The 25,573-nt window shown below is 43.5% G+C and overlaps 2 protein-coding genes across 7 annotated transcripts in view; one reads left to right on the plus strand and one right to left on the minus strand.

Moving 5' to 3' along the window:
- The window catches only part of SOWAHC (sosondowah ankyrin repeat domain family member C), a 37,606-nt gene extending 29,822 nt beyond the window's left edge, over positions 1–7,784 (minus strand). For 3 of the 4 annotated variants that reach the window (XR_014253926.1, XR_014253927.1, XM_082426489.1), the window contains exons 1-2: positions 5,985–7,784; positions 50–175 (exon numbers count right to left, since the gene is read on the minus strand). Coding sequence is in view for 2 of the 4 variants with exons in the window: in XM_082426489.1 (XP_082282615.1) it covers positions 50–175; positions 5,985–7,585 (1,727 nt within the window). In the remaining 2 variants the exon portion in view is untranslated. Of the gene's footprint in view, positions 1–49; positions 176–3,320; positions 4,208–5,984 lie in introns of those variants that run through there. The other variant, XM_082426490.1, reaches the window with a different exon arrangement.
- A 141-nt stretch (positions 7,785–7,925) lies between these two features.
- Positions 7,926–25,573, plus strand: part of SEPTIN10 (septin 10) — a 56,362-nt gene continuing 38,714 nt past the window's right edge. For 2 of the 3 annotated variants that reach the window (XM_082426505.1, XM_082426507.1), the window contains exon 1: positions 7,926–8,068. In XM_082426505.1, coding sequence (XP_082282631.1) covers positions 8,042–8,068 — 27 coding nt within the window. In that variant the 5' untranslated portion in view covers positions 7,926–8,041. The remainder of the gene's footprint in view (positions 8,069–25,573) is intronic. The other variant, XM_082426506.1, reaches the window with a different exon arrangement.

Raw genomic sequence — 25,573 nt, forward strand, 5'->3', positions numbered from 1 at the left:
GTGGGGCCTTTTGGAGGGCTTCATCTAATGACGGGATTAGTGCCCTTACCAGAGACCCTCTGACGTGACAGCGGGAGGACACAGGGAACAGCCAGACGTCTGTGAACCAGGAAGCGGGCCCTCACTGGACACCAAATTTGCCGGGGCCTTGATCTTGCGCTCCCGGCTTCCATAACTGTGAAAAACAAACTCAACTTGTAACTGTTGTTTACAAGCCACCTAGTTTATGGGATTCTGTTTCAGCAGCCCGAATGGATGAAGACAAAACTTGAAGATCACATTCATCAATATTGGAAACTTCTGGACAAATCTCGAGGATTCTCAATGATCTTTCTAGAGTATTTAGCTCAAAGTTTCTTACAGACCCGGAAGAATATTCTAACAGGCACTTCCAGGTTCTTTGATCAGAGCAGCGTAAAGTTTGGTTTAAAAAAAAAAAACAAAAAACTTTTACGATCCTACTTTACTATTAAACTTCATTCTAAGTCAGCCAAATTTGGGCTGAAACTTTGGTCAGAGTGGAAGGCCTAGAGCAGTGTTTCTCAATACCGCATCAGTCACAGGGGTGCTTTAAAATGATCTGTTTTAGCTTTTCAGGTCCTCATGTAACCCCTGACCAAATATTTCCAAAGGCTGAGTGTTCTACCTTATGCGACAGTCCATGGCATGTTTAAAATGATTATTAGAAAGTTCTCTAAGCTGAAATAAACTTCATCTCCCTATTCTCTTGCTTTTCATGGTTTCACAGAATAAGTAGTCATTTGTATGCATGATAATACTTAGAATATTTAAAGCCAGTTAAAGCAGATTCTCCTAGGGATTATGTACTTGAATAAACTTGTAAGGTAAAACTTCTTATAATCAAATTTACTGGTTGAAAATCTCTTAAATTGCTTACAAAGTAAAATCCTAATAAAGCCGATTTTACCTCCAGGATTGGAATAGATTGTTCCTTGGGCTAGGCTGCAGATGCAGGGGTTGGCTGGCAGTAGAGCCACATTGTAGGAAAAATTCTTACCTTTATTCAGTTGGAATGAAGGCATATTGTTGACATTATCCATGTGATGCAACATTATGAAAAATTTCCTTAGAGTTTTCCATTAAAACAAAACCCTTATTGTGTACCTTCGACATGCCAGGCATTGTGCCTGTGGGCACACTTGTCATTCATTCCCCGATAAATATGGAAAAGCAGACACTTTATCAGCTGAATGGGGAAGTCACTTCCTGAGACAAAACTGACCTTTGAAGAGAAGATTGAGGAGAAAAAAGTTTGGTAACATGAAAGCAGTATTCTTCAGAAAAAAAAAAATCTGATAGTGTTGCAAACAACTGTGCTGCTATATCTTGAAAAACAGGTTCACGAAGGGTCACCTCCCAGCCCTCTAATAGTAACTATCGGACTCATCATTGAAGGAACACTGGTTTGCAGCAAATTCCCAAGTACTTTTAGGATTGATTTACAAGAAACTCTAAATAATACCATGTATTTAGCAAAACAAAAAATACTCTTTCACTAGGAAAAATCACAAAGATATCTTCATGGGGACTCCTCAATGAATCCTTTTAAGATACGTACTTCTAAGGAAAGAAGTCATTCTAGAAGCAGAAACTAGACTTATCTTGTTTTATAAGCTGTCATAAATTAACAGCAACAACAAAAAGCCCCAGCAGCAATCATAGCAGGATCTTCCTGAGAGGGACCAATGGCGGACAGTTACGGCAAAGATTCACAAGTCCCTCTGCCACCTGCTGAACTTGGTTAAAACAAAGATCAAAGGCAACCTTGATGAGGAAATAAATTCATTAATGTCCAATGCTTGATGGATATTAAAGAAAATGGAAAAAGGCATTCCCATCTTCCTTAAGCTCCAGTCTGGGAAGGGAGGGTTTCTGGTAGCTGGTGTGTGCTTGAGCCATGGGTTTTTAAAATTTTTTTGAATTAATTTTGATTGGAGTATAGTTGATTTACAATGTTGTGTTAGTGTCTGCTTTACAGCAAAGTGAATCAGTTACACTCATATATACATCCGTTCTTTTTAGATTCTTTTCCCATACAGGTCATTACAGAGTACTGAATAGAGTTCCCTGTGCTATACAGTAGGTTCTTATTAGTTATCTATTTTATATATAGTAGTGTGTATATGTCAATTCCAATCTCCCAATTTATCCCCCCCCTTTCCCCCTTGGTAACCATGTTTGTTTTCTACATCTGTGACTCTATTTCTGTTTTGTAAATAAGTTCATTTGTACTCCTCTTTTTAGATTCCACATACAAGGGATACCATATGATATATGTCTTTCTCTGACTTACTTCACTCAGTATGACAATCTCTAGGTCCATCTATGTTGTTGCAAGTGGCATTATTTCATTCTTTTTTTAATGGCTGAGTAATATTCCATTGTATGTATGTACCACATCTTCTTTAACCATTCCTCTGTTGATGGACATTTTGGTTGCCTCCACGTCCTGGCTATTGTAAACAGTGCTGTAATGAACATTGGAGTGCATGTATCTTTTCAAATTACACTTTTCTCCAGATACATGCCCAGGAGTGGGATTGCTGGGTCATATGGTAATTCTATTTTAGTTTTTTAAGGAACCTCCATACTGTTCTCCATAGTGGCTGCACCAATTTACCTTCCCACCAACAGTGTAAGAGGGTTCCCTTTCTTTCCTCCACACCCTCTCCAGCATTTATTTGTTTGTAGATTTTTTGATGATGGCCATTCTTCCTGGTGTGAGGTGATACCTCATTGTAGTTTTGATTTGCATTTCTCTAATAATTCGTGATGTTGAGCATCTTTTCATATGCTTTTTGGCCAACTGTATGTCTTCTTTGGAGAAATGTCTATTTAGATCTTCCACCTATTTTTTGATTGTTTTTTTTTTTTTTTTGATATTGAGCTCTATGAGTTGTTTGCATGTTTTGGAGATTAATCCCTTGTTGGTCCCTTCATTTGCAATTTTTTTTTTTTTAAGGTAGTGGTAGAGTTACTACCCTCTCCCCAAGCTGATTCCTCCACCGCTGGTGCCCAACTGCAGCACCTTTGCCAAAATTTGGCAATTCAAAGTGCAGAAAAGATAATGTTGTGGAAAAGCACCAAGTCTTGAGATCTTACTGCCATTGACTTTGTAACCCTGAACAGCATCAACCTTCATTCCCTTATCTGTAAATTAAGGATATACGGCCAGTGATTTAAGGGATAGAAAAAGGATCAAATAGATGCAAACTTCAAAAAGCATTGTGCGAAATGTAAAACCCCAGACAGGTAAAAATATAAAGGACTATAGTGATTTAGACAATTCAGAGGAAAAATCTAGTGTGAACGTTTTATTTTGACAAAACAAACTTTACAAATTTTACATTCTAAACTCCCAAAGTTTCACTTATTTGAAAAGTAAGAGACAAGGCATCCTGGACTCCAAGATTTCAGGCATGAATAGACTAGTGCCATATTTTCAAGTTTTATATGCTAGCTGCACTTTATACACCATAAAAGTGAAGAGAGCTGTGACAAATTCACTAGTGTCCAGTGCACCTGTAAGAAACACACCGACACACCTGGATTTTCTAACCACAGTTTCACATCAACGACCTCTGAGTAACTGGCGTGCATATTTCCATTGATGGTAGGCACAACTCCACAAACATCAAATTACACAAATCACTTGCTTTTTATAATCTCAATTTAGAAATTGAAAAAATAAGAGGAACAGAGTTAAGTAGATGAAAATGCTGCACTTACTGCACACAAGTACATCATGACAAGGAATGCTAGAAGTTCCCCCAGGAAAGATTTTTGAAATTTTAAAGTATATTTTATCTGAAAAGATGAATTCTTTAATGTGAAAAGCATGTTAAGTATTGACTCAATCCCTAAAGATCTAGCAAATTATAGATTCTGTGCAATTAGGCACTAACATACACATTTGAGAGATTAACACTGACTGTTCAGTGGAACGGGGAGGTGGTTCCGCAGTGTTTTTATGGTTCAGTTTGGCTTCACACGTCCTTGAAACCGAAGACTCAGTGAGAAGTTACAACTTACCCCGCACTAGATACAGGCAATGTGTGTATGATCCGGAACAAATGACTGCTTTTCACCTTCAAGGAACCTAATTTTGATTTATACAAAATTAGATTTTCACCCACATGTATGGGTAAAAGTGCTTCTCAAATGTACATATCCCACTTCCATAATCCTAAAACAAAAGTAAAGGCACACAAATGGACAATAGTTTATATATTTTATGTGAATGTTTTTCGTTAGTCTTTAAACGAAATCAATTGCTGTCTAGAGAGGTGTGACCAACTTGTTACAAATTTCTACAACTTTGGAAATTAAAGATCTAAGAACTCTCTAAATACTGCAGTTCTGTGCAATTCATGTATTGGTTCATTCACTCTGCAATCTGTTAACTCACTCTGTCATCACTACAGGCTGCAATACTTATATTTCAGCAACTATGAGACCAAAAAGACCAAGGGAGAAGGACGTTTTGGAATTAGTCTCCCACAAGTCGTTTTGAATCTTGTTACAAGTGAATTTAATATGCCTGTGAGTTAAACTGAACAATAATTATAAAGACACTCACCCTAACATATCTGAACAAAATATAGTTAAGAACCACAGTTAAACAAGTCTTTAATTTTAATGACCGATATTTTTTCACTTATATGTGAAGGGATTCAATAGCCAGCAGCATTTAAATATAGAAATAGTCCCATCTATTTTCTTTTCCCTTTTATAAAGTGCTATTTTTAACTGGGTAGATTTACTAGCCAGCTTTCCAATAACTTCACTCCATGTCTCTAATAGATTCAAGGAAACACTGGAAAATTGAAAAGATTGAGTATTTTAAACATTTGTAAAACATTGCTACAAAGTATTGAGACTATGAATGTATTTCATTAGTAAAATAAAAAGTGTACCTTATGTGAGAATCATTAAGTTCATTTAATAATTACTTTACAGAAGCATCAGTTCACTAACATTTATGTCAATTTTTGTTAATAATCTAAACCAGAAATAGTTTCTGTAGGCAATTCAACTCTAAGCACTGCCAAATAGGGTCATGCCAAGTAGAACCAACGGTTAAATGACCCCCAGAATAAAAACTCCGACAAATTCAGACTTTTGGAAAAGCAAAACAAATTAGTGAGAATCAGAACCAGAGGCAATATTTACTTAAAAGTACCATAGGTTGTTAAAAGTGTTTTCTTTAAATAAAAATTTGTGTAGTTATTAATAATGTACCTTAATACTAAGTGCAGTGGTATTAGAGATAATTAAGAGGAAACCACACAACAGATTAACTCAAAAGTGAATGCTGCCTATTTCTTTAGTTCAGTGACCAAAGCTGAAATTGCTTTTGAAAAGAGGTGAACACTACTTACAAGTAGGGTACCAAGAGATTCCCAATTGTATTCACATTATTCTCTAATTAGTATTTGTGCATTTCAACTCTGACCTGACCTTCAGTAGCATCTTAAAAAACAAATGCAATTAGTAAAAACACAGGGTAGTATGTCGGTTTGTTCACACTTACAAACACTACCAGCTTCATTACAATTTGCATTTCCTGTTGCTCTTGGAAGAGTCGCCACTATTAAAAACAGATACGAATGTGCAATGCTCCTTACTCTGCATGGTATCCGGCAATGTTTCAATCAAAGGGACCCTCAATCATCAACTCAGCGCCTGATTTAGATACACTTTCAGTCCCTAGAAACAGGGACTCCAGCGCAGAAGGGTGGCAGGGGGAAAAGAGGCCTAGGTCAAGGTTTGAGGAATCGCTTGGAAATCCACTGCAGCCATACTGCTAAGGAGAATTCCTCCCCATCCTTTCCAACCCCCCTTAGTAAGAATGCAGCATTTAGCTTAAGTCTTTTCTGGTCTCACTTCCTTGTCTACACCTAGTACCCTATTCCTAAGACGACAAACAAGTCTTAGAACGTTCTAAAAAAAATCATTTTTACCCGAATACATTGGACTTGGGTCTCAATTTGAATGAGGATGAGTGGCCTTTAAAAGACCGGTCCTCCTCTTCGTCCTCCCCCTCCTCCAGGGGCTGCTCCGGGTCTCTGAAAGAGGGTGTGGTGTGGATGATCTGGGTTCGGAAGCGGATTTTGTTGAGTCTGGGTTTCATCCGCCCACTAGAGCTGCCGGAGGCTTTGCGACCCGGCTCCTTCGCTTTGCCCGCAGCCAATCCCTCGGCCAGGTGATGGTGATGGTGATGGTGGTGGTGGTGGTGGTCCCCGCCGTCCTCCAGAGCGTGTGAGAGCCTGCCGGAGATGAGGGTCGAGGGCAGCACCCTCGAGAGCCTCCAGCGCCCTCCCCCGCTGCCCGCCGCGCTCTCGGCTTCGTCCTCGTCCAGGGCGCCCACCAGGGTCCGGATCTCCTCGGCGGTGCTCGGGCTCAGGTACTGCGAGGGCTTCTTGCCGCTGTAGTCGCGCACGTCCACGTCCGCGTCGTAGGCCCCGACCAGCAGCTTCACCACCTCCACGTGCCCGTGCATGGCCGCCAGGTGCAGCGCGGTGTAGCCGCCGCTTGTGCGCGCGTTGATGTTCACCGGCAGCCGGTGCTGGCCCGCGAAGCGCACCAGCAGTGCCAGCAGCTCCTGCCGGCCGTGCTTGGCCGCCCAGTGCAGGCAGGTGAAGCCGGTGATGAAGTCGCGCTTGGCCAGCAGGCCGGGCTCGCAGGCCAGCAGCCCCTCTAGGATGTCCCAGCGGCCGTCGGCGGCCGACAGCATCCACGCGTGCTCCAGCGGGTCCAGCGTCAGCGCGCCCGCGCCCTCCTCCTCTGCCGCCGCGCCGTCCGCGCCCCCGGGGCCGCGCCGCAGCTGCGGGGAGCCCCCCGCCGCCTCCCGGGGCGCGGGGCGGCCGGGCCGCGGCGCATCGCCAGGCACCTCGGGCCGCGCGCCCTCTTCCGCGGGGCCGCCGCGGGGCCGCCTCCCCGGGGGCGCGCTCTGGGCGCCGTCCGCGGGGTCGGAGGGGTCGGCGGGGTCTGCCGCCGAGTGCCCCGGCTCCCTGAGGCGGCAGCGGGCGCGCTGCTCAGGCGTCCCGCCCAGGGCGCCCCCGACGGGCTGCTCCAGCTCGGCCTGGTCCCGGGCCCCGCACTCCACTGGACCCTCCATGCGCGGCCGCGCACCTGGCCGGCTCCGGACCGACGCGGCCAGCCCCTCCTCAGGCTCCTCGCGCGCCGCAGCGGCCTGACTAGCCCCTACCGCCCCCCGGCCGCACCCGCGGACACGCCCCCGCCGGACGGACACGCCCACTTCCGGCCTTCGCACTGGCCGCCTCACCGCTCCCGCAGGCCCCGCTCCTCTCCGCACCGCCCCCTTTCGGTCCCCGCGCAGGCCGCAATCAGTGCTCTCTCCGGAGAACACGCCCTGGCTCCACCCACTTCCGGACCGTGAGCGGTCCGCAATGGCCGCTCCTGCCAGGGGACACGCCCAGACCCCGCCCACTTCCGGCGCCCGGTCCGGCCGCAATCTGTGCTCCAGCCCCGCCCCGGCTGTCAGAAAAGCCGCGGCCGCTTTTCCGCGCGTCTTTCTCCTCGTGTCCCGAGTGTGCTCCATTCTCTCCCCGGCACTAACTGGTCATTCTCTAAAAGGTCTGGGCACTCCTGTGACAGGCCCGCTTCGCGCGCGCGGCATCTGGGTGCGGTGGAGACGCGCGGCCCGCCCCGCCCCCTAGCTCACTGAGGCCACTGGACCCCGACTCTCATCTCCCCTCCCCTCCCTCTTGGACCCCTGCCCCCGCGCCATCCCGCCCGGCCCCCCACGTCACTGAGGCCGCGGGACCCCTCCCCTCAGCTCCCCTCCCTTCCCGACCGGACCCCGCCTCGCGCCATCCCGCCCGGCCCTCCACGTCACTGAGGCCGCCGGACCCCCCACCGCCGCTCCTCCCTTTCTCCCTCCCGCCCGCGCCGCCCCGCCCCGTCCCGCCCCCAGCGCCCCTCCGCCGCCGGACGCGCCACTCGGCCGGCTGCAGCCGCCTCGCTGGCCCTCCGCCCGCCCAGCCCCGCCCGGACCATGTCTTCCGAGGTGGCGCGGCACCTGGTGAGTCCCCGATCCCCCACCCCCCTCCCCGGGACCCCCGCCCTCCTGCCACGGCCCCTCCCGGCGGCCGAGGCTTCGCGGGGCTTCCCGTCTTCCCCGAAGTTGAGTCTGAAGCGGGGGCGGTTTCTGTAACGGTCCCGAACGCGCGAGAGCGGGCCGGTGGCGGGCTGGCCCACTGGACTCGGCCTCCCAGGCCTTCAGAAGCCCCCCATTTTACCCAGTATCGACCTCCTTGGGATTGGAGCCTTTTTCTCCCGCCTTGGCGCCCTTTTCCGTTAAAAGAACTGATGTGGCTGATTTGTTCGGTGTTCTGTACCTTTCAAGTCCCTTTTATGCACTGATCTCATTTCAGAGTAAGCCGTGGGATGGTCACAGTTGTGTCCTCGGCCATTCCAAGCTGTTCCTTGCCCTTTTCACTCTCATTCTCTTGTGAGTGCCGTGGAGTTTTCCAGACGCTATACATTGTGGAAGGACCACTTGCCTTTTGAAAATTTTGTTTTAATTTCTGATACTATAAATATCAGTGGTCGTAATCCTTGTAAACAAAAGCTCTTCGGGGGCCTGAGACCAAAAAGTTTGAAAAGTGCTGGTCTAAGCAGTCTCCCAGATTAAAAGTTTAGCTTGTGGGGACCTGAGGGGTTGGGTGATGTTCCCAAGTCACACAGCCATTTTGATAGAGCCTGGAGAAGGGTTTTTGTCCTGATTCAGCCCAGGTCTCTTTCCTCTGTGTCCTGTCGTTAGGGAGGTCTCAGCTTTCCTGTCTGGACTGCCTTGTTACCGTTGCTGTGTTTGTGTGCACGTGTGGGTGAGGAAAATGTGTTTTAAACTCTTTGGTTCAGAGTGAAGTTCAGTCTTCAGAATTAAACTTGGGCTGGAGAGAGTTTAATCATTTAATTGATGGTGGATTTCTTGTCAGTTGCTGTGCTTATTTTGCAATAAGTTTACCTTTAATTAAAGTTTTTGAGATAATTGTAAATTCTTGTGCAACTGTGAGAAGTAACAGAATTCCCCAGCACCCTCTACCCAGTCTTCCTTAATAATAACACGCTGCCAGCCGCGGTGAAGAGCACACCCAGGACACTGACACTGCTGTGTGAGGACAGAGCTCTCCTTCGCCCCAGGGCCCTTCGCTGCCCTTTTGTAGCCACAGCCGCTTCCGTTCCACTCCACCTCCTCCTTAGCCCCTAACAACTACTGCAGTCTGTGATTTCTATGAGTTTGTCATTTCGAGACTGTTATATAATGGGATCGCCCAGTGTGTAACCTGTGGGGACTGGGTATTTTTCATTCAGCAGCGTCTTCTGGAGGTTCATTCAGGTGTCGCAAGTATCATTAGTTTGTTCCTTTTAATTGCTGAGTAGTACTCCAGGGGGTGGATATACCACACTTTGTTTGAAGGACACCTAGGTTGTTTCCAGTGTTGGGCTGTTATGAATAAAGCTGCTTTAGTAATGTTACATGAGGAAGATGTAAGTCGTCAGTTCTCTGATTCACATGACAGTTAAATGTTTAGTTTCATAAGAAACTGCCAAACTGTTTCCCAGAGTTTCTGCACCGTTTTTCATTCCCATCAGCAATGTATGCGAGATCTGTTTCTCCACATCCTCCCCAGCGCTTGGTGCTCCTGTTTTTTTATTTAGACCTTCTGATAGGTATGTAATGATATATTGGGGTTTTAACTTGCATTTTTCTAATGGCTAGTGATGTTAAACATCTTTTCATGTGCTTGTTTGCCATCTGTATATTCTCTTCAGTGAAATGTCTCTTCATTTCTTTTGCCCATTTTCTAATTGGATTTTTTTTTACTCCTGATTTTAGAGGTTTTTAAAATATATATTCTAGACACCAGTCCTTGCTATGTGGTTTGCAAATGTTTTTTCTCATTTTTTGTGGGGTTTTTTTCATCCTCTTAAACTTGTGCAGAGCAAACATATTTTAAAGTTTTGATAACATCCATTTTATCAGTTTTTCGTCATATGGATTGTACCTTTGTGTCAAGTCTAAGAATCCATTGCCTAACTCAAAATACCAAAGGTTTTCTCTTATTTTTTTCCTAACAGTTTTATAGTTTGTTTTACATCTAAACCTATGACCCATTTTGAGTTAATTTTTGTATAAGATACAAGACTTAGGTCAAGGGTCATTTTTGGCTTATGGATGCTCCAGCATTTGTTGAAAAGGCTATCTATCCTCTCTTGAATTGCTTTTGCACTTTTGTCAAAAATCAGTTGAGCATGTTTGTGTGGATCTCTTTCTGGGGTCTCTGTTAGCATGCAGTCTTGATTCCTGTAGCTATATAAATAAGTCCTGAAATAGAGTCGACTGATTCTTCTCACTTTATTCTTATATTTCAAAAAAATTTTTGGCTATTCTAGTTTCTTTGCCTTTCATTATAAATTTTAGAATAGTCTTGTCTACCTACAAAGAATTTTGCTGGGATTTTGATAGATATTACATTAAGTCTATATATTAGTTTACGGAGAGGGACTTTTAAACTTACAAATTTAAATTCCTTAATAGTTATCTGGCTATTCATGTTATTTCACATTGGGTCAGTTGTGATGGTGGGTGGTTTTGTGATCCATTCCTTCCAAGTTGTCAGATTTCTGCGTATAGAGTTGTTCATAATATTATCTTATAATCCTTTTGATTTCTTCAGTCTGTATTCTTCAATTTGCATCTTCTGCCTTTCTTTGTCAGTCTTGCTAGAAGTTTGTCAATTTCATTGATCTTTTCAAAGAACTATTTGTTTCATTGGTTTTTCTCTATTATCTTTGTATTTTCAATAAACTGATTACTGATCTTATCTTTATTTCCTTTGCTTGCTTTTGGTTTATTTTGCTCTTCTTTTTCTAAGTTCTTGAGGGGAGACCTTAGATCACTGATTTGAGACTTTTCCTCCTTTCTAATATAGGCACATGGTGTTAATGAATTTCCCTCTCAGCAGGGCTTTAGCTGTGTTCCACAGATTTTAGTATGTTGTATTTTCATTTTCATTCTACCTTTAGTTTTTAAAGAGCTCTGTGTTAAATCTCACTTGAAACTCTTCAGATTTTCAGACCTTTTTTTTTCATAGAAGCGGACATTAAGACTCAAAGATATGTTGTACAACATAGGGAGTATAGCCAGTATTTTGTAATAACTGTAAATGGAAACTGACCTTCAAAGGTTGTGTTAAAAAGACTCAGGGAGGTTTAGTGCATGCTCAAGGAATCACACTAGTGATGATGAGGTCTGCTTTTGGCCATATTTTGCCTGCCACTGTCTCCACATGTCCCCCATTAGTAATTGCATAAGTTTTATGATTCAAGAGATCTTGACTGTATAGTTATTTATTGCTGACTCTGATAGTGGATCTTGTCATGACGTTGACTACCTTTTCCTGTCTCTTGAGAAACACACTCATAATTTTCCGCTTCTTCAGACTATCCTTACCAAAGCTTTTAAATGGTGTCCAGATCTCTTCAATTTCAATCTGCCTCTGTCATTTCCTGTTTCAGATGCTATACTTTTGAACTCTTATGTTTCTTTTTCAGTTATCATTCAGTGAGGATAATTTTTGTATCTTAGAAGCTTCCTTCATTTGTTTTACTTTCTACCTTGAAGTTGTGACTTTTAATTCTTCTCTTTTATGTCCTGGAGTTAATTACCGCCTCAGTGTTTCTGATCTGGAGAGACATCCCTTCCCACTGGTCCAGGTCCTGTAATCATCATAAGATAATGAAAGACCGAGTTCCTGTCCCATCTTCTCTGAAGCTTTCCCAGAGCACTTTAACCTGTGGCAGTCTGTCGTACTGCTTGTTTGCCACTGGTCATGTGCTTCCTTGCAATACCTCCTAACTTATGTTTTGTATTGTTACTTAACTTTTCACATCAATTAAATTTTAGTGAACCTTGCATTCCCCCCGCCCCCGCCTCCTCAGTTAAATGATCTGTCTTCAGGAAAAGCAACCTGTAATATTCTTTGTATCCTCCATAGCCATGATTATACATCTTTGAGGACCGGTGTTGAATATTTTTTATATGGGAAGTATGTTCACCTTGAATCATTTTATTCTTGTTGAATGTTACACACATCAGTTATAAATTCTTATAGGCAGCCAGAGGCTGTTAGTCTGCATTTATGTGCTAGCGAGTCTCCACCTTCCTCCAAGCCTTTGAGGTTTTTCCAGGCTGATTTTGATCCTAACACAGTTCCAGACTGTAACTGTTTGTATTGATTATTTATTTATTTATTTGGGTGTGTGGGAAAGGAGGAAGAGAGTGTTTTAAATTTTTATAGTTTACTACAGAATAGACTTACTCTTCTCAAGAATATTTATTAGCCCTTTATTTTTTATTTTATCTATCTATCTATCTATCTATTTATTTTTGGCTGTGTTGGGTCTTTGTTGCTGCGCGCAGGCTTTCTCTAGTTGCGGCAAGCAGGGGCTACTCTTTGTTGCAGTGCACGGGCTTCTCATTGAGGTGACTTCTCTTGCGGAGCACGGGCTACAGGTGCGCGGGCTCAGTAGTTGTGGCTCGCAGGTTCTAGAGCACAGGATCAGTAGTTCTGGCTCATGGGCTTAGTTGCTCCGCGGCATGTGGGATCTTCCCGGACCAGGGCTCAAACCCGTGCCCCTGCATTGACAAGTGGATTCTTAACCACTGCACCACCAGGGAAGTCCCTGGCCCTTTATTTTTAACCATACTAAATTAATTTTCTCTGCTTAAGATTTTAAGTATTCCTGGTACAAAATACCTGATTCTCAAGGCTTTTTCAATGAGAATAATTTTTACACTTTCTTTTGATCATATCTGGGAGGAAGTTTGATTTAGATGATGCTTTATTTTAAAATTTTATTTAACACCTTTTACAATTTGTCTACCACTGATTTGAAGATCACAGAAATAAGCAGCTCACAGTCTCAATGACAAAACCACAAGATTAAAAACTACCATTTTAAATACCTTTAAAACCAATCATGATTTAGTATGCTTACAATTTTTTATTATTACTTTTAGTAAATATGCATATTTTGTTCGAGTGTTCTTCCTGTCTTTGAAATTTTGTATTTGGCAGTTACACTTATTTGAAATTAACTCCTTTCTTTGTATTTCTCAAAAAGTCCGGAGGTTTCTTCATTGAGGATCTAGCTGAAGCAGTTTAGATACAATAGAACTCAAAGTTCCTTACACTATGTGATTCGTTCCAGAACTAGTCATTGCAAAGGTGAGCTTTTGTGTGCTAATCTTAAAGTTGTCCAGAACTGTGTTTTGGTGGCCTCTTTTTCCTCATTTGTTTTGGTTAATTTAAATAATGCCACAGGGATGTACAGGCTCCCTTTTGGCTATCTGCAGGCTTTCCCTGTCAGAGGCAAATGAAGGTGTGTGGTTAGACTTTTACCAGCTTAGGGACGCTCTGAGCCCTGGGTTTTCTGGAGCACTGCCAGGTGTCTTTCCAAGGACAGGATACTTTTAGACCATGTGTTTGGAGCATCTGTTTCGAGAAACATGGTGACCATATTCTCTCAGGAGCCATGATTGACTACATTCTAGAATTTTCAGATTTCTTTCAGTCTGCTTTTTCTGACACTAGAAAAATTTAAATTATGGAATAACTAAATTGTTGGGGCAAATTTAAAAAAATGAACCGGGTATTGAGACTACAAAAGGAAGGTAGAGTCAAACAGAGCATGTGAAATATTTTTGAAATGCAGCCTTTGGGAGAAATGAAGCGGAGGAAAATGAACCTAGGTGTCAGAATTTCAGTCCCATTTCTTTGTGTTACAAGGGAAGATGCTTGGAGACGCAAGTAAGCGGAAGTGGCAGCTGTGCCATATGAACATGGAGGGCTGAGGCTGTGGAACCTCTGTTAGGGGAGAGGAATAAAGATACACCCTCTCAGCCGTGTTCCATTTAAGGCCATCCAGAATCTTTTCCTGTTGAAACAATCCTAAATACTCTGACATCTAGGCCTGAGACAACTGACAGATGGAGATGTAAGCATATGGAAGTTTGGTAGAGGTTGCATGGTAATCATTTAGTTCACAAAGGATGTGTTTCAGAAATGCTTATTACCAGAAGTAGAAATTATACAGGAGGAATAGGGTTGTTTTCTGGGATGTCAGACCTGAGTAAAACAACTGAAGTAAGTATTAAAATTATGACATATGCTGAAAAAATAAAATATGCATCGTGAGGCATAAGACGGGGTTACGGTTGGGGGAAAGGAGAAGAGGCAGTTTCTGTTTGAGATGTGTGTGTGGGGAGGGACCAGGAGGACGGGCTGGTCCTGCAGGTTCTTGCCAGGTGTGATGGGGTCCCCGGCCCCGCCAAGCCAGTTTCAGGCAGCCTAGCGTCACACAACCACAGGGCTTACCAAAGATGAGGTGCAAGAACTGTGGGACGTCTTCTCTGGTCTCCTTTCGCTCTCCTCTGAAGAACCGGATCAAGGTTATCCTGCCTTCTATTCGGACCATGTTTATGGAGACAGTGAGGAGTCCTTTTGTTCTCATCAGACAGTGTGATTGATATGTGTAGAAAAAGGCCATAAGTAATGAAATGCTAGGTAGAGAGTATATTGATGGATACCATAAATGTTTTGTGAGTGGTCCATACTCGTTTTTTCATGGACAGAGGTAGTTGTGCACAGTGTTATTTTCGCTTAGTTCAGTGTATACTTTTTAACTGGACTATTACTTTGCGTTATTAATTAAGCCAGGATTGCTTGAATGATTTTCAAACATTAAAAGATGTCTTTGTTATAAAGGAGCTTTGTTTTAAGATGAGTTGTTAACTGGGGCCGTCCTGTATGTGTAAGTGGGAAATTGTCCTCATCGGCAAATTGGTAGCTAGTGTGCTCAGTCTGCAGGGCAGTGACTCAGGGCTTCAGAAACAAAGGCATTGAGTTGTCCCCACCAAGTCTCCTCTTGTGAAAGTATAACTAGCTTAGGGAAAGTTAGGCAGAGGTCACTTTCCTAACCCCTGGTGAGAACTCGGGAACGGAGAAAGGAGTTTGATTAGCAGTGAAAACAGGTGGGCAGTTGATTTAGGACCAACCTGGGTGAAGAGACTGGAGCACAGGGCAGCGTGGAGAGGGCTGCGGAGGAAGGTGGGAAATGCTGCATGCAAACGTGGCCTGTTTCAGTCTTTGTCTAGAGCAGTAATTATCATTTTTCATTATTGCCCTTTCTGGAGAAAAATGAAAGTTAAATCAAATTTAGTTCATTAATAACATTTAATTAGTCTTATTAAATTAATTGATCCAATTAATTAAGTTTTCCCTAATGAGAGGAATTTAGTACTAAAGAATACATTTTTTCAGATAGGGTTGATTGAGCTTTGGAGGTCCACAAACCACTGATTTTTTTTTTTTTTGGTCCCCCAAGAACCAATTTCTACCACCTTAGTGGTGGGGGATACCCCCATTGAGAATGCATGATCTAGAGTTAGTTTTTCTAGGAATAGGGCAACAGGTGTACTTTGTCTGCTGCTGGATTTGAAAACTTAGTCTAAGACTGTAAATCGTCTGTACATTATGGGTTAAATAAGGCATTTGTGAACCTACTCAGGACCTTAACTGTAATGTTGTTTCTATGGAAACAGTATTCTAGATCCAAAAAGCTTACTAAAATGAACTTTTGGAAAATACAACCTATATGTGAGATGGTGATTTGTACTAGCTTTAAATTTATATAAAGAGTGAGGCCTTTTTGCCAAAACTCAATATTGAGCTTAGTATTAAAGGAAGAGATGGCCATGGATTAGCAGGGAAGTAATATTTTAGGCAGGAAGAAGATTCTTCATCTCAGACTCAGCGTATATACTCAATCTTAAAATATCACGAGATGCCTTTCAATTGTATTCGCCAATCATGAAAAAAATAGCTTTAAAATTTAATGCATATTTTTTAAAAACTAAAGGAAACTTTAACCATTATTTTCAACTTCTTTAGATGAATCTTTACTTTTTTAGTGGTCTGGTAATCTCTAAAGATCTTTGCAAACACTAAAGTATTCAAGGTATATTTTTGTGTGGGACACCACTGGGGTAACTGAATGCTCCCCATACTAACATGCATTCACTGGGGCAAGTGCTTGACTTGCATTATCACATTTCTCCTCCCGACTCCATGAGCCGAGTACTGTTATCTCCGTTTTGGGGGTTGAGGGTTAACTCTCTCAAAATTTGTTAACAGACTGTCTCTTGTTTTGCTCCTGCTGTGCTGGTGCCTCTTTGGCCCGGGCCCTGGCACATGGCTTTGGCAGTTGCTTAGTGCTCCCGACCTTTGTTTCTCTTGCCACCATAAGCAGTTAGCTCCAGCAGCCCTCTTTTTTAAATTTATTTTTATTTTTTATTTATTTATTTTTGGTTGCATTGAGTCTTCGTTGCTGCGCGCGGGCTTTCTCTAGTTGTGGTGCACGGGATTCTCATTGCAGTGACTTCTCTTGTTGCGGAGCACAGGCTCTAGGCGCACGGGCTTCAGTAGTTGCGGCACGCAGTCTCAGTTGTGGCTCGCGGGCTCTAGAGCGCAGGCTCAGTAGTTGTGGCGCATGGGCTTAGTTGCTCCGCGGCATGTGGGATCTTCCCGGACCAGGGCTCGAACCCGTGTCCCCTGCACTGGCAGGCGGATTCTTAACCACTGTGCCACCAGGGAAGTCCCAGCAGCCTTCTTAAGCCATACATTTACACTGATGTCATGTTAATAACCCTTCTCTCTTGTGACCTCGGTCATTGAGACAATTTCTAGGGGCTCTCTGTTTTGGGAAAAGATAGGCTGCTTGTCATATAGTAACAGAGATTCTGTTGTGTGGAAAAGAATTATAATTTCCAGTTTCCACATGACTCTGAGAGCCAAAAGAACCTAATACTTAATTGTAATTTGAACAGTTGGAGAGACTATTTTATTCTCATTGCGTATTTGAATATTTTCTTTTTTATTGCTTCTCACAAATAATCATACATGTATCATCTAAATCATTTGGTTTGTCTTCAGATATTGTTTTTGTTAGCTATTGCTTTCCCATGTATTGATTACTTACTTTTACTTAAAACATTTTGTTATATCTTTAAGAATTAACTTTTTTATTAAGCTATAATTCATGCACAGTGAAATTTACTTTTTTAGAACAAAGTTTCATGAGTTCTGATGAATACATACAGTCATGTAACCAGAGCCACAATGAAAAATAGAGAACTGTTCCAGCATCCTCCACCGCACATTCCTTGGTGCAAGAATTCTTTGCAGTCCTCCTCCTAGTGTCTATCACTGATCACTTTTCTGCCCCTATTGCTTTGCCTTTGCCAGAGCGTCATGCGTATGGGATTCTCATAGCCTTTGAGCTGGCTTCTTTAGCTAAGAGCAGTGCCTATGAGATTCATCCATCACGTTGCTCATGTCCCTCTATTGCCAAGTGCTATTCTATTGTGTGGATGGGCCACAGTTTAGTTTGTTCATCCATTTTCCAGTTGAAGAACATTTGCGCTGTTTCCAGTTTTTAATAAAGTTACTACATACATACATTCACATACAGGTTTTTATTTGAATAATAGTTTTCATTGTACTGGGGTTGATATCTAGGAGTAGGATTGCTGAGTATAAGTGTGTGTTTTTGTTGTTTTTTTTGGCTGCGTTGGGTCTTCGTTGCTGTGCATGGGCTTTCTCTAGTTGCGGCGAGCAGGGGCTACTCTTCATTGCGGTGCGCGGGCTTCTCATTGAGGTGGCTTCTCTTGTTGCAGAGCGCAGGCTCTAGGTGCGCAGGCTCAGTAGTTGTGGCACACAAGCTTAGTTGCTCCGTGGCATGTGGGATCTTCCTGGACCAGGGATCGAACCCGTGTCCCCTGCATTGGCAGGCGGATTCTTAACCATTGCGCCAGCAGGGAAGCCCGGTAAGTGTGTTTTAACCTTAGAAACTGCCAAACTGTTTCTCAAAATGTTTGTGCCAAAATTTGCATTCCCACTAACGATGGTTCTGCATCCTTGCCAGATAGTTTTTTTTAAAAGTCATTCTGATAGGTATGTAGGGATACCTTGTGTTTTAATTTACATTTGTCTAATGACTAAGGATATTGAGCCTCTTATGTGCTTATTTGCCATCCCTATATCTTTGGTGAAGCACCTGTTCCAGTTTTTTCCCCGTTTTTTTAAATTGAGTTATTGTCTTTTGAGTTGTACAAGTTTTTAAAAATATATAGATATTTCTGACATAAGTTCTTCATGAGATAAATGATTTACAAATCTTTTATCCAAGTATGTGTCTTGTTTTTTCATTCTCTTAACAGTGTGTTTTGAACAGCAGAAGTTTTTTAGTTTATTAGGTTCAGTTTATCATTTTTCTCTTGTGGATCATGCTTTTGGTATTGTAGCTAGGAAATCTTTGCCTTCTTCAGACAGAAGCTCCTTGACTGGAGAGGAGGAGCCTCTGTGGGGGACGCAGGGCGGAGGGGACCGGCGGCGGGGGGCTGTGTGTGGAAGCTTCCTGTGGCTCATGGACACCTGGCAGCACAGAGCCCCGAGGGGAGGTGGTCGCCACTCCCCATCATTCGCTCTCATCCTGGAAAGTTCCAGGCTTTGACTCTCACGGGGCTGGCATACTGTATGCTCACCGCCTCTGTTGAGCCACCTCTGAAACGCCTCCTGCCGCAGGGCCTGATGGATCTCTAGCGAGTGACCCGTGTGATCGCGGCCGATTTCAGCCTCCCGCCTCCTCTCCTTCAGTGTCCTGCTCGCCACCCTCCTTTAACCTTGCCTTCTAGTGGGGAGCACCTTGACCTTGTCGTCATCCGTAAGGGCACCCCTGAGATCTCAGTCTGACCACGCCTCCCCTCTTCCTGTTCACTCCACCAGGTGCTCCCGGTCCCACGGTTCTCTCATCCCGCCGCCTTTCCCTTCCCCTCACATCCTCCACGCCCTCTTGTCCCTTCGTGGCACGTCTCAGCCGCCTCTCTCGCTTCATCGTTCTCCCCCGGCAAACCCACGCCCCCTGCAGTCAAGCGGTGCCGGACTCCGCTCCTGCGTCCTCACAGCTGAATGCGATGGAGGAGCATCATGCTGAGTGGTCTTCCTTCGTGTCGTGACCACTCGGCTCAAGAGGCCTTGATGCTGCCGACAGACTGTACCGCATGTTCCTCGTTCATTCACCGTCTCATCCTTCTAGGTCGAGGGTTGGTAAACATTTTCTTTAACGGGTCAAACAGTAAACATTTTTGGCTTTGCGAGCCATGTGGTCTCTGTGTACACTGTGTCCTGAAAGCAGCCGCACACGGTCGGTCAAGGAATGGGAGTGGTACTCGTTCTCTTCCAAAGCTTTCTTCCAGGACTCCATACTTCTCCGGATTTCTTTCACCCTCTTTGACTGTTCCTTCTCAGTCAGTTGGACTGATTGCTCCCAGTGCCCCAAACTTGAAGAGTCCGAGTCCCCCCAGGGCTCAGTTCTGGGAGCCCTCTCTTTTCTAAGCACCTTCACTCCCAGGGTGACTCACCTCGTCCCACAGCGCTGAGGACTTGCCGTGTATGGGTGACATCAGAATCGTCACCTCCAGTCCGGGTATCTCTGCTCTGTCCACTCAAGCACCCTGCTGCCTACTCAGGACCTTCACTTGAGTGTCCAGCAGGCATCTCCAGTTCCAAGGAGAGCCGCCTTCCCTAACCCCTCCTTCTGCAGTCTTCCCAGTTCCAGGAAGGGACGCTCGCTCCTCCCCGTTGTTCAAGCCCAGAACTTTGGAACCGTTCTCCGCATCGCTCCACATTCTACACTGAGCCTTCAGCAGGTTCCATTGGCTCTGCTGTCGAGGTGGATCCAGAATGTGCCCACATCTCACCTCTTCCACCACTAACAGACTGCCATGGGTTAATGCAGTAGCCTTGCACCTTGTCTCCTTGCTTCTGCCTTGCCATCCTTCAGTGTCCTCTCAACACAGTAGCTGTAATGAATCTTTTACTACAAAGATAACTCACGTCCCTTTATGCTAAAAGCCCTTCAAAGCCAAGTTCTTCAGTACGCCATGGGAACCCTGTGAAGTCCGGCACCACTCTGCCTCTCCCTCCCTCTGCTGCTTCGCCTGCTTGCTGTTCTGGGGACCCAAGAGCACACACAGCTGCCACATCTTTGCAGGTGTCCGTTCCCTCTGCCAGGGATGCTCTTCCTCCAGGCGCCCCTTCACCTGCTCTGCTCCCTGTGCCCCTTCCGGTCTTCGCTGAACTGCCATCTTCCCTGCAACCACCCTGTTCAGAACGGTGCCCCTGACCGGTACCCCACGCCGCCTCCTCATTTCCTATCCCCATCCCCCTCTGCTGCCTTATTGTTCTCTACTGCATTTATTATTCTCTGTTATCACGTCATAGCATGTGTTTCACTTCGATTTTTGCCTTTCTTCCCCTAACTGGAATGGAAGCTCCATAATGACTTAATTTTTTTTCTTCTATTTTATTAAGTTATTCAGCCCCAAGGCCTCGGACAGTTCCTGGAATATAGGAGGCACTCAATTCATATCTGCTAAATAAATGCATTTTTATAGATATTTGAGGAAGACATATTCTTTTTTCTACATTAGTCTTTGTTAAATTCACATAAGGGATAATATTAATGGATATCAAGAAGAAAAGGAAATATTTATTCTCCTCCCTTTAGAATCAGACTCTATACATGCTTGCTCATATGTATAAATAATTTTTACTTGTAACCATGGTGTCAACAAAATCTTATATTCTTTTTTTGCCAGTTAATATCACATATAATTTCTCTTAATTTTCATAATTATTGCTTCTAATCTTTGTAAAAATATTCCCTGTTGCCAATATTTCAGTATAGACTCTTAGAATATGCAACTTTATCCTTCCTTTTGAAGATTTATCTTTTTCTGACTTACAAAAATGGGGTAATAACTTCTAAACTGTTACTAGTAGTATAGTATTAACTATTATAGTATTAACTATGTTCTGTCTGAAAAGTAAACCTGACTGGCTTAGTGAGTTGGGCTGGATTTTTAGTGCTCGTATCAATGTGGAAGAGTACAAGTCTTATGGAATCAGGGGACACTTTTTAAAAGAAATGGGAACTACCACTGTATTTGTTTTTAATAACCCTGTAAAAATTACCCTAAATTTATTATACACTTGACTCTAAAGAGTCCGGTGATTAGATGGAAGCTCCGTGAGGGATCCGGGGGCCCGTAGGAACCTTAAACTCAAATCTTCTTTCCTGCTAAGCACCGCGGCCGATCAGTTTACCTTTGTCTGAAAGGCGTGGAGGTGCTCCCGGCCTCACTGGGAGGCTGAGGGAATGTCCCGCCCTGCCGCCTTCTGCTGTCCTCCTCGCACTTCCACCGAAGCCGCCGTAGGTTACACTGCACTTACTGCAGCTTCCAGCCACGCCAGGGGTGCATTCATGCTTTTGCACACACTTACTCCTTTACATCCTTTTCTCCTTTGCTAGGAAAATTCCTATTTCTCCCTCAAGGCTCAGCTCAAGCCTTTTCTTGGCAGTGCCATCTCTAACCGTGCGGGGGTCATGTCACCACGAGCCACTCCTGTGCCCTGTCCATAGTTGTATGCATGTCTCCTACCTGTGCTCAAGTTCAAACCGCAAAGATATGACTTATTCACCTTTGAGCCTCAAATGCCTGGGGTCCTGAAAATGTAGGTCTTTTAGTAAATACTGTGTATATTTGTGGAATAAACGAAAAGCAATGTATATTGATAGACTTCCCACTTATTCTTCAGTATTCTTTTCTTCCCCAAATGTTCCTTGTCAATTTTAAGTCCTTTAAATGAGTTCTTCTGCCTTCCCCTGTCCTAAGTAATTGACTTCTCAACTTTGATTGGCTTGTCACCTAGCCTGCCTGGGACATACTTCCTCTCCCTGGAATGCAAACCATCTACTTTTCATTTAAATAAGCCTTTCCGTATCAACTAGGTGTGGTTGTGTTGTGTCTTTCCTTAATCCACCTTGTCTGTACTTGCAGTTTCCCATGACTCATCCTTCATTCTCCATCACATCACATACTTTTCCTCATTGCTTGCTCACAGGTCATACATTCTGAGTTGAAAGCTATCTTAGAAGATCAGAGCAGGAACTGGCGCCACAGTTTGCCCGGGTCAGCAGCTGAATCCTTCCCGGGCAGCCCATCCCATCTTGTTAGACAGCTTGAGACCTTCAGAAGTTTCTCTTTGCTGTGTCAGGTCAGCCTCTCTAGTTCATTCATGGGTCCTGCTTTTTCCCTTGGGAGATTCATCTCCATGAAACAGACTATAGATGTTTGAATATGCTTTGCTGTCCCCTGATGCTGCAACAGGCCAACAACACTGGGGAGAAGTATCTCACACAGAACTAGAAAGTAATTTTTAGAAGGCTTAAAAACTTCTGTATAAGACATGAAGCCATAAGAGAACTCGGAAAAAATTTAGATTCATGTTTTTAAAAAACTTGGAGTGTGGAAAGATTTTCTAAGCTTTACATTTAAGGAAGAACCCATAATAGAAAAGATTGATAGATTGAGCTCTATGGAAACCAAGAAGATCAGTGACAAATCCAGAAAAGACATTTGTAATACACATGACAAGCATGGCGTTACATCCAACAGCTCTCGTTAATAAGAAACAAAAAAGGAATACCCTAGTAGGCAAATGGGAAAACGTGAACTGGTGATGAATGAAAATATACTATGTACTTTTTAGGCCAGTAACCTGAAAAAAAATGTTCAGAATACCAGAAATCAAATTAAGATTTCAGTTTTTGCCTAACAGATTGACACTTAAAAATTGTTAACACCTGTATTGATGATGACTATATAATGAAATGATACTTTATTTTTATACTGATTTTGGAAATGTAAGTAGTTTGCAATATGTTCATACCTCTGACCAGTAATTACATTCTAGGGATTTCTTGTGAGAAAACTTATCAGATAGATGTACACAGTGATCAACGGTTGTACAGGTGTGTGTGGGGTCCTCAAGGAAGAGCCAGGAGTGTTAGAGATTGACTTGGGGGGGGGGCATGGGGTGGGGGAGGGTAACGCCCTGGAGGAGAAAGGGGAGGAAGCAGAATCCCCAGAGAGACCCTCAGAGGCCGTGCGGATCCGGCAGAGTCTGGGCCAGCCCAGTGCCTGCCAGGGCAGCCTGCGCGGGGCAGAAGAGCCCAGGTCCTGACACCGCACTGCGCTCAGGCCTCGGCTAGGCTTCCTGGGAAGGCATGGTGGGGGTCCAGTCCTGCAGGCCCAGCTGCTGGAGGCCGTCAGCTCATTGCATCCTGTGTAGCCAGAGGGCAGTTCTTGTTGGAGGGACATCTGCGGGGCACACCGTTTGGCTGCCACGGAGGAGTGTTCATGGTAGTGTTATTTAAGTGACACAATTAGAAAGGGTGTTTTTTCCTGTAATAAACATAAAATACTCCTTTTCTAATTAAGTGGGGGAAAGTAGTTTCAAAATAAGATTGCATTTGTATCTGAAGCAGCTACTGTAAGGGTTTTTTTTGAGCTTAAAATCCCTAACTCTTTTTCATATGAATTACTATCAAGAATTTTCCCATCTTGATGATCTTTTGAGGCTGCATATGAGACTTTGTAGTTACCCTTTAACTTTTATGTTTATTGGAGATGGTGGTAAAATTGAAGTGATATTTTGATGGAACTTGGCCTACCCTAAGCTGCCCTCGACCAAGACTGTCTTGGAGGGACAGGAGGCCCACATGTTGCTTCTCGTGACAGTGCCCAGTCTTATTGATTCAATTGGATTGTTTCTTTTTTTCCCTGGTTGTAATTAGTATCCACTTCCAGAATCAACTTCTGTATAATTTGAATAAGGTAATTTTACTACTTGTTTTTAGGAAAATTTTAGATGAGTATATTAACTTTACTTTTAAAGTTTACTTAAGCTGAAGATTTAATAAAATGATTTAAATAATGCATCTGTGGACTCTTTCAAAGTATTGTTTTAAGCCAAAGAACGCGGATCTCTTGAAACCCATAAAATAGGCCCAGATAACTATTTTGACCTCTCTGCTCTTCATTCTCTCTTACTTTTTTTTTTTTTTTTGGCCTAAAGAACTCCAAGCAGTACCAGAGGACAATTTGAAAACTGTGGTTCTATTTCTTGGATTAGCTTTACAAAGATAAAAACTGTGAGAAAGTGAAGTTAAAATGAAGCTATTGTAATCCAAGTCATAATTCCGTTCCTCCAAAGCTCACTGTTGTACCTAGAGAGGTGATGAAGCATTACAGGACTGTTTCCAGGCGAGTCAGAAGAGTTGTCAGGAAATCTAGGGTCCCGTTGTGAATCATCGAATTTTCCCCATAACTGACCGGGAGGAAGAAGGTCACCTACCACCTGTCTCCAAGGGACCCCAGGACAGATTGTGTGCAGTCTCTGTTGCGTTGCCCATACTCCCCAAACTGATATTTTGAAGAAGGTGGAGAACCTGATCTTCCCCAAAATGTTCTGGCATTTTTTTCTGTGACTCGTTATATACTACAACTTTTAAAAAATGTGTTAGACTTTGGCAGGAGTTAAAAGTACTGTATAAAGTTTTTCCTTCTAGGATGTAGGTGTAGAGATTTAAATACATGTGTGTTTGTGTATGTATGATGTATGCTTGTATTTAGAATAAAAGCTACTGACTGTCGTCATATGTAGATGGTGATTTTGTTAGTTTCCCTGGTGCCTTGGAATGAGATTTGATTGCCTATTATGAGCTTGTGTTTTCTCTGAGATAAGTTCTTAAGATCAAGGGCCGTGTCTTTTCCTCCTAAGACCCAGTTCCCAGCATGGGATTTGCTAAGAAGCTAGTCAGTGGTGGAGCAGACTGGAATTCCACTTCCAGTTTTTTTAAATTTAGTGTTTGCCACTAGAGGGACGGGGTCAACTCTTGTCCCTTTGTTATTTTACCTTCAGTAATGTTAATTTATTAAAAACTGTTTTCATTCTAAAATGTGTTTTGGAAATTTGACTAGTCAGGTAGTACCAGTGGAAAATACTAAAAACAACTATTTATAATACTTTTATGTGACTCATTTTTACTTCCCGATCAAAATACTTATCCACAGAGATTTAAAGTAAGCTTTTTGGCAGGTGTTCAGAAACACAGGAGATGAATAAACAAAAGTGGATATTTGATATGAACTTACATAAATGACAGAAGTGTAACCTTGGTTTTATTAGTCAAAGTTTAAAGTTTAATCATAAAGGAGTACAAACCCTATCTCATTTTTTCTAAGCAAATTTTACACATCAATGAAACTGCTTCCTAAGCAGCATTTCACAAAAATTTTGATATGTTCTCCATTATATTAAAACCCCAAAACTACTTTCTTACTGTAGTTTTTTAAAGATTAATTTTCATTAGAGTTCTGTAGTTTATGAAGTTCAGTTAGACGTGGCGGCACCCGCTCCCATCCCGACGGCAGCGGATGGCTGCGCGGAGGCTCTGCTCGCTTTCCCTCCGGGCCTGCGCGGGGCCCTGAGCCGGAGCTTCGGGGGCGCCTGGGTCCCGACATTAGGTCCCAGCCCAGGCGGACACTCCAGGCCTC

The sequence above is a fragment of the Balaenoptera physalus genome (genome assembly GCF_965194825.1).
Source record: "Balaenoptera physalus genome assembly, chromosome: 15".
Classification (NCBI taxonomy): domain Eukaryota; kingdom Metazoa; phylum Chordata; class Mammalia; order Artiodactyla; family Balaenopteridae; genus Balaenoptera; species Balaenoptera physalus.